At 35.4% G+C, this 20,692-nt stretch overlaps 1 protein-coding gene across 10 annotated transcripts in view; it reads right to left on the minus strand.

Annotated features, from left to right (window-relative positions):
• Positions 1–20,692, minus strand: part of CEP290 (centrosomal protein 290) — a 97,541-nt gene that overhangs the window by 7,632 nt on the left and 69,217 nt on the right. For 8 of the 10 annotated variants that reach the window (XR_010932517.1, XM_067697488.1, XM_067697492.1 and 5 more), the window contains 10 exons: positions 19,510–19,731; positions 19,042–19,164; positions 14,956–15,101; positions 14,469–14,624; positions 11,779–11,902; positions 7,480–7,614; positions 6,030–6,116; positions 5,179–5,343; positions 4,543–4,665; positions 2,354–2,526 (listed from right to left, as the gene is read on the minus strand). Coding sequence is in view for 9 of the 10 variants with exons in the window: in XM_067697488.1 (XP_067553589.1) it covers positions 2,354–2,526; positions 4,543–4,665; positions 5,179–5,343; positions 6,030–6,116; positions 7,480–7,614; positions 11,779–11,902; positions 14,469–14,624; positions 14,956–15,101; positions 19,042–19,164; positions 19,510–19,731 (1,454 nt within the window). In the remaining variant the exon portion in view is untranslated. Of the gene's footprint in view, positions 1–2,353; positions 2,527–4,542; positions 4,666–5,178; positions 5,344–6,029; positions 6,117–7,479; positions 11,302–11,778; positions 11,903–14,468; positions 14,625–14,955; positions 15,102–19,041; positions 19,165–19,509; positions 19,732–20,692 lie in introns of those variants that run through there. The other 2 variants (XM_067697495.1, XM_067697494.1) reach the window with 2 other exon arrangements.

Here is a 20,692-nt window from a genome sequence, read left to right on the forward strand (position 1 = left end):
AACGTTCTTAACCTGACAAAAGCCATCGAAGTGGTGAAATATCTGAAGCTCACTCTGTCATTCAATTCCCAGCTCTAAATGCCACCCAGTCAGAGAGGCCTTCTCTGACCACCCTATCTAAAACAGCTCCTGCATCACCCCTGCCTGTCTCAGCAGTCAGTACTATAAAGCTGGATGTGGAATAGATGTTATCAGTTTGTTGAATAAATAACAGAGCAACTATAAAGATTTCAGTGTGAACATAATGGTTAATGGGTACCAAAAGATTATCTCCAAACCACTTTACCGAACTGGGTGTCTAATCCCATCTGCAGACTTTAGCAATTTTTTTGGTGGATTTAGAGAGGCTTGAGGCCAAAGATCAGAATTAGCCTTCTGTCAAGTGGATTCTACTAGGACTTAGTTTTTTAAAAAAATGCTTACTGAAGGCCTACTCTATACTCAGTTATCTGTACAGTTCTCAGATGAAAAACACATAAATGATCTAAACGGCAAAGTCATTTTCAGTTATGGTTAAATCTCATCACCCCTTCAAATATTTATAAACTTTATAAACCCTTTTCACATTAATAATCTTTTCTGCAGCCCCAACGAGCCCTTTTTTAGAAAAGAAGAGGACAGGGATTATCATTTCCACAGCTTTAAAAAACCTTAAATTCACAGAAGAACTGTAATTTACTTAAGGGCATAGTGAGAGATAGGTATTTCTAAGCCCTGGAAGCTACCTGGCTCTCTGAAGGAACCTAGTCAAAGCAGGCCTTTTAGAAATACATCTAGGGCTTCCCTGGTGGCGCAGTGGTTGAGAGTCCGCCTGCCGATGCAGGGGACACGGGTTTGTGCCCCGGTCTGGGAAGATCCCATATGCCGCGGAGCGGCTGGGCCCGTGAGCCATGGCCGCTGAGCCTGCGCGTCCAGAGCCTGTGCTCTGCAACAGGAAAGACCACAACAGTGAGAGGCCCGCATACCGCAAAAAAAAAAAAAAAAAGAAAAGAAATACATGTAACATAAAGCAGAGTCTGGCATGCAGCAGGTACTGAGTAAATACCTGCTGGATAAATACATCTCGAAGCAACTCAAAATTCTTTGCGTCCACGTGTGATTGCAGAAGGAAATAAAGGGCCAACCAAGAAATCAACTGATAGGGTTGCTGGTTGAGAGCCTCTGCTGGAGTCCAAGCAGGCAAAAGAAGACCCCTTCTCCCCTTTATACTATCACACATATTATTTCATTTAGCCCTCACACCAGCCCTCTGACAGAATTAAGAAACAGTTATGGGGGAAGAGTAGATTCTGAGTACTCTCAGTATGATGTTGGGACAGGAACCAAGGACCCTTCTCTAAGACTGCCTGGCCACCTGGGCCTTCTAATCTACCTGCAAAACCTTTCTCTTTTCTCCTTAGACTTGTCTGACAGGGTCAAGTGAGTGCAACAGGCCCACTATGGGACCTGCTGTAGCCTCACAGTGCTAAGATTGCCATCCCAGCTGTAGTGATGGTGACTGCCAATCCACATCAAGTCCATTCTAAGCAGCAGGTGGATATCCAAGGGGATAATGAGATGCACAGACAGAAGGAACTCTAGGAATATGGTAAAATAAAGATATGTTTGCCTTCTGAAATGGGGCCAGTAGATGTCAAGAACACCCCTTCATACAGGATGACTTTATTGGGACAGGACATGGGCAGGATGTCACTGGTCTCTGGCTTCTACATATACTCCTTGAAGCAGCTGCTTAACGTTGGAAGTGAGAATGACACCAAAGCCTTTTACTGACTCATCGGAGTTATGATGAACCACCTCTGGGGACAGTGACAATGAACATATGAATGTTTACTAGTGAATTCCTATCACCTCTTTCATAGCCACAAAGTTGATTTGACAGGCAGGAATTGCACATACTTTCAGAAAAGGCTCAAGGGATGGGAGAAAATCAAGTGCCAGAAAGCAGAGGCCAGTAAGACATTAAAACTGTTTGCTGAATTCATCTGTTGAGGCTATTTGAAGAGCAAGATGCCCAGAACATAACTCCAAAATTGCAGTTGTAGCTGGAGAAAAGCAGCACCCAGGAGAAGCTGGGCACCATCAGTCCAGGCTCATGGCTGACAGCAGCTTCACGATGCCCACCCAGCTCCAACACCCTTAGCCCAGCCCCAGCTCTCCTCTGTCCCATGCCGACACCCCAATTAGTTAAATATTTTAAGGAAGAAAAAGTGAGGATCATGTTAAAACAAACAACCAAACAGTTCTTTATGAAAGAACTAAGTGAATCACAACACTGTCATATTCTTTAAAAACAATAATGGCAGAATTAGAGCTCATTAAATTGTGCAAATTTTACACTGTTTGTTCCTACCTTGTAACAACAATTGATTTCCATCTCTTGCTGTCAGCACCTTCAAGCTGTGGACCTCTACTTTCTGCCAACTGTAATCTCTTACCAGTCTCTTCTAGTTGAATTGTCATCTTCTCATTTAATATCTCCAAATTATTCTTAGCTATCCGTAATTTTTCTGCGGCTTCAGTTTCCTATCATTAAAAGCTAATTAGTATATTATGCCAAAATGTAATATTGTTCTCATGGATATAGTATATTCAAAATTATCAATCACTACAAACTAGAAAGAAAATAACCTGGAGTTCTAAATGCTGATTAAAATTCCAACAAAAATCCAATGTTTCTTTTACTCTAAAACAGCAATATGGCCATAATAATTAGAACAGATCATGTAAATGAGGTTAGAAAAATACATTTACAATATTTTACTCTAGTGGTTACTTTAAATTTGTCATATTTGTAATAGTTAGAGAAAATGGGATAGTTTATGTCTTTAGATTTTTTTTCATCATTCACTGAGTATTTTAATTTCAATACCATTACCCAAACACAATTTTTCTAAGTATTTAAATAAATTCATAAGGTACATATATCCAGTTAATTAGTTAATGGGATTAGATTTCAAGTTGTTTTAAAATGCCGTGGGGGAAATGTCTTTAGATTTTTAAAAGATGTTTTGACTTTTTAGTACCTGAGAGACATAACTGTAAGTATAAACTATGTGTAATTACCACAGATTATTTCCACTATTAAACATCCACATTCACAGCACAGTATCACTCTGGCCTCACAATACATTCATATACCACTGTAACTAGTTTAAAAATATAATTGCAATTTATTCACTGGATAGTCCATATAAATAACAACACCTATTTTTCTGGGGCAAGGAATATATTTTGCCACTTAAATAGAAAGGAATCTTACTGTTTAACAAAATAGTTTCATATACTCTTTTTTTTTTTTGCGGTATGCTGGCCTCTCACTGCTGTGGCCTCTCCCGTTGCAGCGCACAGGCTCCGGACGCGCAGGCTCAGCGCCATGGCTCACGGGCCCAGGCACTGCGCGGCATGTGGGATCTTCCCGGACCGGGGCAAGTACCCGCATCCCCTGCATCGGCAGGCGGACTCTCAACCACTGCGCCACCAGGGAAGCACCATATACTCTTTACTGTACATCAAGCATTATTCTAAGACATGTGCATAAATATTAACTCATTTAAACCCTGTAGCAGCTCTGTGAAATATACTCAATATTCCCAGTTTTACAGATGAGGAAATTGAGAGGAGAGGGAATAGTAGATTCCCCTAGCTCCCACAGTTAAGAAGTAATAAAGCAGGCTTCCCTGGTGGCGCAGTGGTTAAGAATCCACCTGCCTATGCAGGGGACACGGGTTCAAGCCCTGGTCCAGGAAGATCCCACATGCCACGGAGCAACTAAGCCCATGAGCCACAACTACTGAGCCTGCGCTCTAGAGCCCACGAGCCACAACTACTGAGCCCACGTGCCACATCTACTGAAGCCCACGCGCTCTAGAGCCTGTGCTCTGCAACAAGAGAAGCCACCGCAATGAAAAGCCCGCGCACCACAACAAAGAGTAGCCCCCGCTCACTGCAACTAGAGAAAGCCCGCGCACAGCAACAAAGACCGAACACAGCCAAAAATAAGTAAATTTATTTTTTTAAAAAAAAGAAGTAATAAAGCTAGGATTTGAATACTGGCTAAGTGGCTTCTACATTATATTGCCTCTGAATTTATTAATTTTTTATTTTCAATGTTCCTCATAGTGAAAGGATGGTGGGCATAAAAACACAATTCCTGGATGAATTGGGAGATTGGGATTGACATATATACACTAATATGTATAAAATAGATAACTAATGAGAACCTGCTGTATAGCACAGGGAACTCTACTCAGTGCTCTGTGGTGACCTAAATGGGAAGGAAATCCAAAAAAGAGGGGATATATGTACACATATAGCTGCTTCACTTCGCTGTACAGCAGAAATTAACATAACATTGTAAAGCAACTATACCCCAATTAAAAAATAAATAAATAAAAACCAAACAAAACAAAACAGCACAATTCCTAAATCTCTTAATACCTACTCTGAGTAGGTACTCTCATCAACTTTTTCATTCTGTTTTCCCAAAATGTAGCAGTTAATTAACATAAAAATAAGTATAGTCAATAATGAAAGCCATACTTTTTTAAGTTCTTTACGAAGCCTTTCATTTTCAGCAACAATTTTCTCTGTGCCTTTGGTCTTGGATTCATAGTGCATGCTCAACTGACGTCCAAAATGAACTCTGAGTTTTTCTGATTCAGCCTAGTAATTAAAAAAACCCTACATTATCAAAACAAGGAAATAAACGATGATCTTGTAAACTCATAAAACTTAGTTTAATGTGGTTTTAGAGACCATATTTGATATAATTAGAATTAAATTCTTCCCTTTAATACTGGTCATCTAGAGTAGAGGTTCCCAATCTTGGCTTAGAATGAGCTGATGACTTTAAAAAAGAATCACAATACCAATGGTAGGACCAATCCCAAAATAATCTGATCAATCTCAAAATTGGGGGCTTAGGCAGATGTATTTTTGAAAATAGATAGTTAATTATTTTATGCTGCCAGATTGAGAAGCAATGGTCTGGAAATAATAAAATGACCAAGTGGGGCTACTCTAACTACTCTTAGCCTTGTCTCCAACATTTTTTTTTCTGTATGTGTAAAATATCTACTGCATCCATTAAAGCCACTTTATACACTATATTTTAAATTGTCTTTAAAAATTTATCAGTAAAACATTCTGTACAAATGACCACATTAAGAATATTACCTTCAGTTTTTCATTTTCCATTTCAATATTAGCCATTTTTTCACTGGTTAACATTCCTGATGCTTTTTTCAGCTGTTCATTTTCCCTTTGGACTTTTTCAACTACTTTTTTCATTAAACCAATGGTTTTTTCTAGTTCTGGGATTGTCTTTCCACTTCTACCAGACTAGGAAAAAATGTTAACTTTTTATTTAATCAAATATTTTAGAGAGTATAACATAAAGTACCAAGAATATAAGAGGTTTATTATTAAACTCATTGTTGATTCCTAACATTTGAAGCCAAGGCTTGTACGACTTCAACTCGTTATAATAACCCTGTGAAAGAGGAATTACCCTTACTTTGCATATAAGAAAATCAAGACTCAGAGAATTTGATATTCCTAAAGTCATGCAGCTAATAAGTAACACCTTAAACCCTAGTATACTGGAAAGAACATTAGTATAGTAGCATTATAACTAGGAAGCTGCCATGGATATCATAAAAAAATAATTATAAAATGTTAGAATCAGACCAAGGAGCAGTTAGCGGTTACCTCAATGAACAGATGGAAGATTCCTGGAAGTTAAATGTTTTCAAGGTGTAGAGGGATATGCAATGAAAAAAGAGATGGTATAGAGTCCAAGTGGGATAAAAAGCATGTAAGATGAGACAGATGATAAAATACATTAACTTGAAACAGAGAAAGCTTAATGATGTTTTACATTATAGATGCAGCAGAATAAAATTGAAACTAGAGGCACTAGTAAAGGCATATCAATACTGTTATGACATATCCAAACTTTTTTTTTCGTTTCCAGCTTATCACTTCTGAAGCCAAAACAAACATATGGCATATTCTCACATACTCACCCCTCTAACGTGGCCAAGTTTCCTCTCTACTTCTGCTTTTTCTTTCTTAAGAAATTCACACATTTCCTTCAAATCCCTTACCTGATTCTAAAAGATTAAAGAAAACATGTAACAATTTAACATAGCTATAGCCATTGAAAAGGAAAGGCAAACAATTCATCTGAACTACCAGTCTCTTCAACTGTATAGCTGAATTAAACAAGTGGGTCTTTACACCAATGAGGAGGATTTTGAACCATGACATATGCTGAGTTAATACAACAGCATTTTGTATATGAATTTCAAGAAATATTTCCTGCATTATTGCCTTAGTATACAACAGAAATTTGAGTTCAGAACTCCTGATTTCAACTCTCCCAGAGACTACATATATAGAACCTTACCCACATAGTACAGAGAAAGAGACAACTGATCTTCTGACACTGGTTCTAAGTGTAAAAATCAGAATGAGAGAAGCAGGATATAGCTTAATTATACTGTTACCAGTGGAATTAACAGATTGCTGATATTCTAAGTTAAAAAACACAAATGAAACAGTCAGTCAAGAGAAAAGGACTCCCTTAAATAGGATAAGATTTGGAAAACCAAAAATAAACTTATTATAAACATCAAAATAAATTTCTAAAAGAGACAATTATCCTAAAGTATTTTAATTTAAAGACTATATTTTTAGAGCTATCCTAATATTTTAAAGTGTGACAACTGTTAATTAAATACACCAACCATCATCTTGCCACACACATGACATTTGAACTTGCTATTTCTGTTGCCTGGAACTCTTTTTCTAGTATCTGTATGACCTACTTCCTTACCTGTCCCCTAGCTCTCTGCTAAAATATCACTTTATTAACGAAGCCTCCCCTTACTACCCTATTTTAAAGAGCAATCCCATATTCAGTTGACCCTTGAACAATGTGGAGGTATAACTTATAGTTGGTCCTCTGTATCTGCAGTTCCTTTGCATCCGTGGGTTCAACCAACCACGGAAAAGGCAGTACAGCAGTATCTACTACTGAAAAATATCCCCATATAAGTGGACCCTCGCAGTTCAAGGGTCAGCTATACCCCTATGCAACACACACACACACACACATACACACACACACACCCTTCACACTGTGCTTTTTCTTCTTAGCACTTTAACATCAGCTGACATACTACATATTGACTTGCTTACCTATTATGAGCCTTCCCTTACTGGAATGTAAGCTCTACAAGTGCAAGAAGTTTTTTGATTGCTGTTTACCAGCACCTAGAAGAGTACCTCACACAAAAAAGGCCCTCAACAAATAACTGTTAAATGAGCAAATGTAGAAAGTATAACACTACCATGATATTTTATGAATATGAGTTTCTGACTGCTTCATAAGCTAACATGGTAAACATAACAATTAAGTAGGGAGAAAAAGGCATTAGATTTCCTAACTATAATAAAGAATATTAAATTTACCTTTAATCTTGGCAAATCTTTATTTGCTTGTTCAAGCTGAAATTTTAATTCAATATTTTCAGATGACAACTTCAAGTTTTCCCTCTGGAGCTCCTGTTCTCTTTGATAATGATCATCTGACTCTATTCCTGAAGTCTTCAGGAAAATGAAGTTAGGAATATTTTTAAGGTGTAACAAATAAAAGCTACGCTGAAACACTACGCTGAAAGGGAACATTTTTCCTCAAAGGAATGAGAAAATTGGAGAGCTCTAGAGAAAACAACCATAAACGAACAAACAAACTCACATGAGAAAAGGTAATCAGTCTGTTGTAATTAATACAGAAAGCAAAGTCAGTGTGATTTAATAATGTCCACACATATAATGCCTCCATATATACTCTCATAATGACTAAACGAATTTGTAGTGGTCCTTCCATCCAAAAATAAAGTACTGTTACCTGTTACAGATTGTCTCATGCCCCAACCCCTACCCAGCCCCAAATTCATATGTGAAGTCCTAACACTCAGTACCTCAGAATGACCTTATTTGGGGATAGGGCCTTTTCAGAGATAACTAAGTTAAAACAGGGTCATTAGGGTGGGCCTTAATCCAACAAGGTCTGATGTTCTTATACCAAAGGGAAATGTGAACATACAGACATACATAGAAGGGAGACACTGTAGAGACAGGGAGAAGCTAGCCATCTATGAGCCAAGGAGAGAGGTCTGGAACAGATCCTTCCCCCAAGGCCTAAAGAAGCAATCAACTCTGCCAATACCTTGATTTTGGACTTCCGCCTTTCAGAAGTGAGAGAATACATTTCTGTTGTTTAAGCCATCAACTCCGTGGTGTTTTGTTATGGTGGCCCTAGCAAACAAATCTACAAGCCTACAAAAAGTGCCTCAATTCCTTCTCCTTTAGAAAGCTATTCATCATTCCTTGAGCTAAAGTAATCACTCCCTCCTCTGAAATCCAGTAACACTTTATTTGCATTTCTTTTGGCATGAATCCACCTTGGGTTATTATTTATGTTCAATTTCAGTTCTCATTCTAAGCTATAGATTATTTGAAAGAGAAATCTGTGCTTGGTTACTTTTTCCTATAAAGTGGGTAGAATACCCCTTACCCTCATAAACTTATTAAGAGCATTATATGAGATAATTTTGTGAAAGCACTCAGAACAGCTTTAGTTTTTTTCTCCTCCATTCCATTCTCTATTGGCTTGATTGACGATCAACTCAATAACTCCACAGACATTATGATGATTATCATATTATTATATAATATATTTATATATTACACATTACATTATTATTAAAGTATAATATTCTATAAATACATTTATTATACATGGCTCTGTAACATCTTTTTAATTAGCAGTAGGTTAAATACATTCTGACATTTTCACCATTAGGTTAAAAAAAAAGTAAAAAAAAGAAAAAGTTTTCTTAGGTAAAACGCAGTAAAAGTAAAGAAATTAGAAAATAGGAGACAGAAATGTAAAGAAATTCTGGGCTGACCTTTGATTCTGACCTGAGGGCATACACTGCATGTATCTACCTGATTTCTAACTGTTTGAGGGAATGTGTGTGCGTATGAACATATACAGTGGCAAGAAAAAGGACATATTTCATGGTGTCAGTAAACTATAGCAATATGTTCCTACTTATTCTCTGTCAGATAACCCAAGTATACATTCTGATTCTACTACTATTAAGGTTAACCCTACGCAAATCATGCCACCTGCAACATCCTCTGTTTTTTGTTGTTTTTTTTTTTTTGCGGTACATGGGCCTCTCACTGTTGTGGCCTTTCCCGTTTCGGACATGGAAATCTATAGTTCCCTATCCCTGAGCTGTTCTGTCTCCCTTACTTCACCTCTTCAGTCTATGATAGCTATTTAATAAGGGTTAATAAGTACCCCTAACTGATAGACATAAAATGTACTAAATTTCATTCACAGAAGAGAATAATTCTATCTGATGATATTACATGAACTGCTGAATTTTTTCAACAGTTCTCCTCACTAAAATATGGATGCAATTCTTTGTGTAAGTGAATGTGGATCATTTTTTTCCTCCTATTCTCAGAAAACAAAACTAAAAGTATTAGTTGAGATTGTCCAAATTTTTGGAAAATAAATTCTAGTGAAACTTCTATAAAAGTAAAATAAATAAAATTCTTGTGTAATCAATTTTGGGGGGACTTCCAAATTGCTCTATAGAAGGAGAATCCTGTTAAAAGGTATACACTGCCAAAAGTCAAATTCTTAGTGGATGAGAGTTAGTGATAACAGACAGTGGAAGTCTCAAATTCTCAATTACTTATTATCAGGTGAAAAAAAGAAGCATTATGTACCTGGATAAGGAAACGAAATAAGAATTAAGACATTTTCATCCATTTTCTCTTAATTTAAATGTCTGATTTAATGAGAATGAGGACTTAGGTGACTGGAATATCTGAAGTGGAAAGGAATGAATGAATGAATGAATGCTATTTGATTTCAACTGGGAACAAACTTCTTATTCTGTTGAATAAATTGACCAAACTTAGTGTGTGTATGTAGAAAGTTCATAAACTGTAGAATCAGACCTCCATTTAAATCCTGGTTCTGCATCTTCTTGATCACTAGAGATGTTACTTATTCTCCAAGCTTCCCACATAAAGTAGAAATAATTCTCTGCAGAGTATTGTGAAAACTATACCTAGGCAATACATGTAAGCTTCCTTTTCTCATTATAAAAAAGTATCTGTTACAAGGCAAAAAGACCATTAAAGGAACTTGCTATATATGTTAGAATGCTACACAGCATCATAACAGATTTTTACTGATATTATTCATTGTAGTGAAATTTTACTCGCAGTGAGATTTTACAGCATGCTGAAGCAGGAATTTCTAAGGCAAAACGAACTCATCTAAAGTGCCTTATTTTCGTTATTCTGTTACCTAATCTAATACTTGGTAAAACAGTGAGTACTAATGGTAATACCAATACCAATGGTAAAACAGTGAGTACTAAAATGAATCGGGAAATGTACAACCACTAAGTTTTTGTAGGAACTAGTCAAATATTAGGGTTTAAGGAGAAGTTTATTAACAATTAATATTCTTTACAAATCCTACACAATTTGTTTCCATTTGCACCATATATGTACACCACTTGCTATGAGAAAACTCAGCCAAGAGAGGAATAAAGGACTGCCATGTACTCAAACCTGGGACGCTTCATTTCTTGGCTGGACTGACACATCAGTTTCAGAGTTTGCCTGTGCATCCTCCTCAGCACACTGCCTCACTGCAGCAGTGCTTTTGGCGTAACCACAGTCCTCCCCAGCAGATTCTTCTGGATCCATGTGGTTGTTGTGACTCACATCTTCAGCTATGTGTCCCTTTTCTTTCTCACTCTTGCCTAGCTCATTCTCTTCCTTGTTTTTATATTCCTGTTTATTATTTTCACAACAGTCTTGATTAATTTTTTCAACTTTACAATCTGGTTCCTTTTCAAAATTGGAGTTAAAATCCGTCAAGGTACCATTAGTTGACCTAAATGGACTTGATTTATTATTTGGTCTTGACTCAGATTTAGTTAACTCCGTAGGATCTACAATATCTTCTGCTTTGTGTTTTTCTTCATTACTGTAACACTGTAGAATATTCCTAGGTACCTGATGATATAAGTTGTCCCTAACATCTATTCCTTTCCTATTTTTAATTCTGAGTACTGTTATGGGTTTTTTTTGGTTCCTGTGTAAATTGTTCTTTTTGTGAAAAATATTATGCCTGTATTTATTAACACTGGTAGCAAGAGGAGAAAGCGTAGCTGCATCACATAACAGATTCTGCTTGAAGCAGACGAAAGAGAAGAAACAGGAAAAGAAAAGGAAAAAAAATAATAAAAATATACACATGAATGTTTTAAAATAAGATACAACAAATAATTCTACATTAATGAGACTTTATAAAGAAAAACGAGAAATGTATCACATATTTGAATGGAAATAATGTCATAACATACCTTCCTATTTTATCTAACTATATGTTCTTGTCACAGCAAAACTCATAACTACATTTAAAAATCTCCAGAAATCATTTGTAATGACATTTTATGCAAAGCATAAGAATCATAAGTTTACCATTATTATGTAAAAAGAATTATAGAAGTTAACATACATCATTACCTAGTAAAAATAAAAGTTGGATTTATTGCATTAATATGAATGAGAAGGATCTACTGTTTTTAGCTAGCTAAAGGTAGAAGTTGATTTCACTTTTAAACTTTAGAATACAAAAAATGAAAAGAAAAGATGTGCACTTACTGAAGGCCTAGAATATGCATCCTTTGAAAACTGTTTTTCTAAAGCATGAAGCTTTTCTTGGAGGTATTTATTTTGTAAGCGTAAATCTTCTATAACAGAATCTCGAGGAAGAGCCTGATGGGTCCTATGAACAACAATCACAGACTCTTTACTGTTCAAACGTCCAACTTTTTACTGTTTTATCATATTAAAAAATAGAAAAAAATATTTTAACACTGTATTTCTTTTAAATTCTACAAAACTTGAAAACTTTACAAAATTAAATTAAAACCTGACTATATTATAAACTGATCCTCTACAGAGGATTCACGGCTGGCCTCCTTTAAACTATGAATTAAAAAGGGTATTTTGATTTTAAAAAAATATATTAATATATGTAAAGAACATGCATCTATTTTGGGGATTGTGTAAAATAGCTGAATAAAAATACCTACTATTTTTAAAACATTATATAATAATTTCATAACATCCATGCGCTTCTCAAGATGGTAAAGCATTTTATAAGGTTCTTAGTGGAGCCAGATAATAATCTATTTCTTCAATCTATACTACTCACCTGCATGGCCTACAAGGCCCTCCGCTATCTGGCACAAGCACACCTGTTCAGCACATTTGTCCAGGACTCTTCCCTTACTTCGGCAAATAGATCTACTCTTACCCACACATGAAAGATTCACTCCTGCCACTATGTCTCTGCTAGGGTTCTGCTTTCTCGGAATGTCCCTTCCACCTTTAAAATCTAGATCTGATTCATAAAATTCGGAAATTCACATTTGAACTGAGAAGACAAGTTCAATCTCTTTTATAAAGTCTTCTCCAATTACTTCAGCCTCCACAGATTCATATTAGAAAAAAAGCTATTAACGAAATTGAGTTATTTGTAGTGAGGTGGATGGACCTAGAGTCTGTCATACAGAGTGAAGTAAGTCAGAAAGAGAAAAACAAATACCGTATGCTAACACATATATATGGAATCTGAAAAAAAAAAAAAAAAGGTTCTGAAGAACCTAGGGGCAAGACGGGAATAAAGACACAGACCTACTAGAGAATGGACTTGAGGATATGGGGAGGGGGAAGGGTAAGCTGTGACAAAGTGAGAGAATGGCATGGACATATATACACTAACAAACGTAAAATAGATAGCTAGTGGGAAGCAGCTGCATAGCACAGGGAGATCAGCTCCATGCTTTGTGACCACCTAGAGGGGTGGGATAGGGAGGGTGGGAGGGAGGGAGATGCAAGAGGGAAGAGATATGGGAACATATGTATATGTATAACTGATTCACTTTGTTATAAAGCAGAAACTAACACATCATTGTAAAGTAATTATACTCCAATGAAGATATTAAAAAAAGCTATTAAATATCTAAAAGTATTAGAAGGTTTCAAAACTAAAATATTTTGATCCTTGAGAAAACTGCAAAGGAGAATAAAAGGATTCGGTTTTATTCTGAACATATGTTTAGACTAAGAAAAACAGGGAGGCTAGGACCAGACAGTAGCTACAAATAGATGTCAAAACAAAGAAAAATGTTTCATTTTGTTCTTCTCCATCAAGGAAAATTCTGAAGAATTTAAGAAACAATGACTTAGAAGGAAATGAGATGGAACGTAGGTTGAAAGCTCACAAGGACCTTGAAAAGTAAATATTTTACAGATTGGGACAAAACACGAGAATCTGAAATATCAGCAAACAGGTGGTAAATTTACCTTTTCCTTTCCTCTAGTATTTCCTGACCTGAACACAACACAGCTTGAAACCTGAAGATGAGCCTCAGCACAGAGGGAGAGAGCTCCACAGGCAAGGCTTAAAGTTCTAGCTCCAGTAAGGAGAAAGGGTGCTTAACAACTCTCACAGACAGTGCAAAAATCCCTCTTATTTTTCTCTTCTATGCATTCTCTCATGTCCCAACCCTCAGGCAATTCCAAGGCAGTGGTGGCAGAGGCTGCAAGGGGAACTCACAGGAGCCAAAATTTTTAGGGAGAGGAATCTTCTTCTCCAATTGGTAGAGCTGTAATTAATAAGGTGGGAAGGCAAAGTAGTGCCCCTCCCCCTCCGCCATGTCCCCTTTCTGCCCTCCAGCTGCTGGCTTAGCTGCAGACAAGATCACAATAGCTGAAGTGCACGGCGCAACAGGGCAACAGATTTGGTTCTAAGTACCAGAAAGGGGAGCCCGAGAGAAACCAAATGTATCAGGGAGATCACAGAAGGAAAGGAGCTCAAGAAAGGAACCTTATAAAGTTGCTTATGAACTTCTGGGATCACCCCTGAGCATGAATGTATGGATCTGATCCTAATCAGAATATTAAAGAGTCTGAGAACTGAATAGAAGACAGCCCACATAGCAGACTGTCAATAGGGAGTTGCATAGGCAGAACAGAGCCAAAGAGCATTGTAAAAGCTTTGAAAATAATACCGGAACCATAGCCCACATAAAGCAGGTTAGCACATGGGGCCTGAACCTATCCAGACTTGCTAAAACAAAAATATATCTGCATCTTCCATACAATTTAACCAAGATCCAGAGTCACAGAATATAATATTCAAAAGTTCAAGAATATAATCCATATTTATGTGGCATAAAAAGGAGGAATATCTCAACTCACATAGGAAAAGAATCACCAGAACGCAAGCTTAAGGTGACACACATTTACTATATCAGTTTCTATATTTCCACGTATTAGCTTACCTCATATATGATATGTCATTTTCTAGGTCAAGATTTCTCTTTTTTAATTCTTCTAACTCTTTTTCTGACTCCAATGCTCGCACTTCCATAACATGATCAACAGTCATGCCAGTTGTTTTTAGTTTCCTCTGCAAAGTAAGTTTCTCTTTATCAGCTCTGTGGGATTTAATACAGAATCATGAAAATATACCATTCACTGTTTGGCTTGTTCAATTTATTAAATTGCAGCTTCCTTATTTTAAGGCCAATATACAAAAATTGGATCATTCTGTATTTGCTATGAGCTAACTTATTTCAAAATTATAGGAAACTACACTTATAAATTGTTAAAATATATTTAATACACATTTTAAAGAAAATAAAAATTGAACTATAGATAATAAATGATAATTAAAACTAAAAAATTTTTCATATTATCAAAAAACTAACTTCCAGGTCAATTAAAGACTATACATAATTAATTAGGTTTACATAAATTTAAACTCACTTGGCAAAAAGACCCTTCAAAGTATTCAATTGCTTTGTTAGAATACAGACTTCCCCCTCTTTCTCTTTTAACCTGTTTCGAATTCCCTCTATTTTGGTTTGCCATTTTTTACCTTCTTCCCACCTAATTAATTCTTCTTTGGCACTCTGTAAATAATAATAAAGGAGGAAGAAAATTACCAATATTGTTTTTTAGAATGATCAATTACAATTTACTAGAACAATGGTAAACCAATACTTCCTAAAGAATATGTAAACAGGTTCATTTTGCTATGTCACTTCTAGAATCTTTAGGCCTGCCAAGCTGTAAGCAAAAATGCCCTTCAGTCTAAGATTCTGTATTCTATAACTTGACAGATAAAATTCTGGGGAACAGTCTGGACTAATGCCAACACTCCTAAAGGAGTCTAATACAAATGGATGATGACTAACGTAAACTTCCAACAAAAAATGTATATGTATAAATGACCAACCCGATCTTGTCAGCCCATAGCAATCTCCTAGTATCACAACTCCTTCAAATCTTCAATGCACATTATTTCTCTTATTCAACAGATATTTACTTAGCATGAATCATGCACCAGGTACTACTCTAAGTACTAGGAATAGAAACAATGAATAAACCAGACAAAAAAGGCTTATCTTCATGGGTATTACAGTCTAGTTTATGTTGGTTGGTTGGTTGGTTGGCTGGATTAGGGGAAGGGAGCAAAATACAGACAAAGAACAAGAAAAAAAATTTTTTGAAGTATGTTAGCTGGTGATAAGTGCTTTAAAAAAAAAAAAAAGGGGAAGGAACTAGGATACTTCAGGGCTAGGTGTTATGGTTTGTTATAATTGAGATAAGGTGTCCAAGGAAAGTCTATGTAATGCAGAACAGTCCCATGTACTGAAGAAATATCAAGTGTCCTACTGAACTTTCATATAGTTAAAAATTCTGTTCACAATTGTCTGAGCTAAGAATTTATGTCCTTTCCACCAAGCAATTTTTTAATGGTTTTATTATGTACTGAATTTTCTAGGAATACAGCAGTCTTACAAAAGTAAGGACTACAGAAGTCATTTTGCTGAGAACTACAGAAACAACTGTTTACCATTTTGGAAATCAAATTAACAAATGGCAATGCCTTTGTGACATGTGGGGAGCCAACAGACCACATTTGTATTAGTCTGCATTTGTAGCTCTGAATTCACATCGATGTTTCGTAAAGGTGGAAGCACATGTCTATTTCATTATGTTTTCTATGAAGCATTTACATGGTGAATTATGAAAAATATATTAATATGTTTATTATTTTTATAAATTATTTTCCTTCTATGTTTCTCCTTCATATTTCATTTAGGGCATTTACGGTGAAATTTTGAAATTATGCACGTAGGTAGTTTATATTAACTAAAAACTTCATTTGGAATAGTAAAGGGGACATTATGAAACACTGTATTTACTATAAAAGAGAATGTTGGGGCTGAAAGGATTAAAAGCCACAGTTTAAAGTCAAATACCCAACTAAGATAAGTAGCCCTATCAAAACGATCTTCTCCCATACTGGCCAATTTTTTACCTTATTTATCTAGTTCAGCTAACATGTATCCTTTAAAAAAATGTAAAAAACTTCAGTAAGTGTTTGATAGTTATTAACTTCTATTTTTTCTAAAATACATACAAGGAATTTTGTGTATTTCCAGAAATGTAAGTATTAGTTGAGGGCAAAAGGTATATGTAAACAATTCTGCAGCATGGTGTATTCTGTAGAGATTGGGCAGTTCTATCCCATCTGATATTATTCTCTGAAGTAGGAGTGAAGTAGGGAAACAAGACTGAAGTAATTTAAAAATAAACAGAAAAACAACAAAGGCAAATGTCACCAACGGTCTGATCTTGACTGGGGGAGAAAAGAGGAGAAGAGAGGACGAGAAGTTCTCTTTTTGTATTTTCTGTACCAATAGCTTCTTATCATAAATTTCAGGATAATGTTATTGCATTTTAAAATTTTCATTCATCCAACGAATACTGAACATCTACTACATGACAGGGACTGTTCCCGTGGCTGAGGATACAAAAATAAACAAAACCAGCAAAGTTCCTGCCATCAAAGTTAACAGTCCAAAAGAGGAACACATGGATAAGTAAATTTCTAGTATGTCAGATAGTAATAAATGCTACAGAGACAAGCAGAGAAGTGTAAGAAACACAGGAATGCAAGGACTGGGGGTGGGTTTTGTTACCTTATATACATAGGCCTCAAACATTGTTTCTTTTTTAAATTAATTAATTAATTTTTAAATTAATTAATTTTTAAATTAATTAGTTTATTTTTGGCTGCGTTGGGTCTTCGTTGCTGCGTGCGAGCTTTCTCTAGCTGTGGTGAGCAGGGGCTACTCTTCGTTGCACTGTGTGGGTTTCTCATTGCAGTGGCTTTTCTTGTTGCGGAGCACGGGCTCTAGGTGCGCAGGTTTCAGTAGTTGTGGCACGCAGGCTCTAGAGCACAGCCTCAGTAGTTGTGGCGCACAGGCTTAGTTGCTCCATGGCATGTGGGATCTTTGCGGACCAGAGCTCGAACCCGTGTCTCCTGCATTGGCAGGTGGATTCTTTAACCACTGCATAACCAGGGAAGCCCCTCAAACATTGTTTACAGAGAAAAAGGTGTTGAAATTTCAATATGAAACCATTTTTTGAGTAAAAAAAAAATTAGAAATGACCAGTGCTGTGGAATCCAAAAGAATAGTCTCATCAAATTCCTGAATATAGATTGTAATGTTATTGTAGCTCTCTGTGTTCTCATTCTTTTTCTAATATCATACCCTGTATAGACTTGATGGCTTACAAAGACTTTCATATATTATTTCATTTCATGTCAAAATAATCTTGAGAAGCTGGAATTACAAATAGTATTATTTCTATTTTAAGGAGAAATAAACTGAAGCACAGAAGTTAGAGGTCTAGGCAAAGCCACGAGGCTACTGAGGTATTTTGATAGGAATCAGGTTAGGAACTAGTACCCAAGGATTAGACTTATGGCCAAGTAGGGAGGCAGCAAAGAAAGCAATCCTGAAGAGTAAGGACATTTTGACCTTGCAGTTTTCACCAGCAAAGCTTCTGACAAGTATGTTGTGGTTCCATGTATATAAATGCAAACATTTAGATCAAAATTATACTGACAATGATAAATTTTCATAAGGAAAATGTTTTTCTAGAATATACCCTACTAAAACATTCTAATCCCATTACCTATTTTCTATTCAGTGCCATTAAAGATACTTAATTTTCTTTCATGTTATTGAAATTATCTTATAGATATGAATATTTTCTGGGTAAACGTTACAATAAAAATTCTTCCTAACTATGGCTCCTCCACTGAGATTTTCTTCAGGGGCAAACATTACTACTAACACCAATATTTCCAAGGTCACTTTTGATCTTTTCAATGCTACTTATATCTTGTCTCCAGTTTATTATTTACAACATATTTAATTATGTGGATTTTAGCCAGTTTTAGTTTTTCCTTGGATTATGTCTATCAGTAATTTTTATTACAAAATAGCTTACTAGTTAACTTGTAAGAAAATTTTCAGCTATTTTTCTCACATTACAGAATCAATTTATGAGTGGGTTGGTTATTGATTATTACTGCAAATATTGAATATACTCCAAGTCACTTTGTTTACCCTGAAATAATAGTCCAGTTCATTGAAGGATTAAAAAGGACACATGTGGGTCAAGATAGTAGAATAAAAATGCCCAGCTTTCTTTCCCAAAGGTCTATATAAACCAATCTATATAAACAATTATATTGAGAAAAGTGATAAATACAGCTGGGTATGTATGGTATGAAGGGATTTGGGATGTACTGTAACGTCAGGAAGATGATATAGTAATTTCTGAATAAGAGTTACATTATTGGTGTCTCTTCAAGCAGACCTGTAAATTCCTAAAGGACTGAAACTTGTCTTAAACTTCTCTATGTTATCCAGTACCATTTATGGTATATGTATCAGGTCCTCAGATCAATGAATTATCTGTTCTTCAATTACATATTTAACTAAGTCTATCACTACCTTAAACATATCAGTACATTTCTTCACATACCTTTTCTTTCATAGGTTTTATTTCTACCTCATCCACCTTTTTTTCCAGTTGGCTTTCTAGCTTTTTAATTTTCTTTTGGAGTTCTTCAATTAAACTTTGTTTGTTATCTATCAGAGCTTTGCCCTGAAAAATAAGATGTATTTTTACATTTTACAAATAAAAAAGTATCAAACAAAATACACAATACTCCAGTTGTAGAAACTTTCTGAGACTACAGCTAACCATGCTTTCTAAACGACACTATTGATATTTAAGAATAACATAGTAGCTACTTCTGTATTTTAATAAGATATGCTACCCTGAAACTACAAATACAGTAAAGGTCACTGAGAGAATTAGCAACTACATTAATCAAAGTGATTTGAAAGCTAGTTTCAGCAAATATTATAGACAGAATTAAAAAGTGGGAATAAACTACTACCTGTATATTATAAATCAAAACATTATCACAATTAAATATAAAATTACCTGTAATCCACTGGTTAATCTTTTAATTTGCCTTTTCAGTTCATCATTCTCTTGATCAATTCCATCTTTCTCTCTAAGCATTTTATTATAGGCTTTTTGGTTTTTTTGTAGTTCACTGGTTAGGTCATTCAAATTATCAGTTAGTAAGTTCTCTCTGTTTTTACTTGTTTTAAGAGCTTCTTTAAGTTTTAAAATTTTTTCACATAAATCTTCAACTTGTGACTAATACAAGATAAAGAAAGGTTTAATTCATGAATCTTCAGCAAGTATCAATGATAAAAGCAACAATAATAGAGAAAGTACACCATTAATACTTACTAAAAAGAAAGTTTCAGTCTAAATTTTTAAGCACATACATGCAAAAAAAACCACCACAAACTACATAAATTTTTCTAGCTTCATTTCAAATGAACCAAGTTTACTTTGAGGGGAAAAAAAAAACAAAACATGAAGAAGCTGTCTAAAGCAATTCATCTTTAACAAACACCTAGAACCAAAATTTTATCATATAAGCAAATGTTTCATTATGGCTGAATTAATTTACTAGAAAAACAAGTACATATCAACGTACACAGCAATTTCTTTTTTGAACACTGAAGCATAAGAGTAGTATAAAACAAAATCTTTTACTCTAAGTAGTTTCTAATCCACTTTGTAAAGACAAGACATAAAAGGGTAGCTCACAATATTAGACAGTATATATAAGCCACTGGAAAGGAGTTCTTAGCTGTCCCATATAGTAACATTGATGGGAATACTGGTACTTATTATATGTCTTGTTGAATAAATTATTACAGGCCAAAAGGGATTACCAATAGCACTAATAGGAAACTAGTAGTATTATAGTGCAGTTACGAGACAAACAAACTCTCCTGGAGAGTCAAAAAAGGCTTCAAGAAAAATGACTGGAAGAATGTAAAGAGTTCAGAGAAGAAATTTCAGGCAAAGAGAAAGGTACTGAAGAAGACATCATCAAAGGGCTATACCTATTTATAAATTTATTACTGAATGGATTTTTACTGTCAACTATGCTAATAATCTTGATAGGCACAAGAGATTTTAAAAATCTGACTAAAATCCAGTCCTTACATGGTTTAATGGCAATGAAGGGTATATGGTTTAATGGCAATGAAGGGTATATACAAATAAACCAAGAGCAAATAAAAATTACAAACAAAACATA

The sequence above is a fragment of the Pseudorca crassidens genome, chromosome 11, assembly GCF_039906515.1.
Source record: "Pseudorca crassidens isolate mPseCra1 chromosome 11, mPseCra1.hap1, whole genome shotgun sequence".
In the NCBI taxonomy this organism is placed as follows: domain Eukaryota; kingdom Metazoa; phylum Chordata; class Mammalia; order Artiodactyla; family Delphinidae; genus Pseudorca; species Pseudorca crassidens.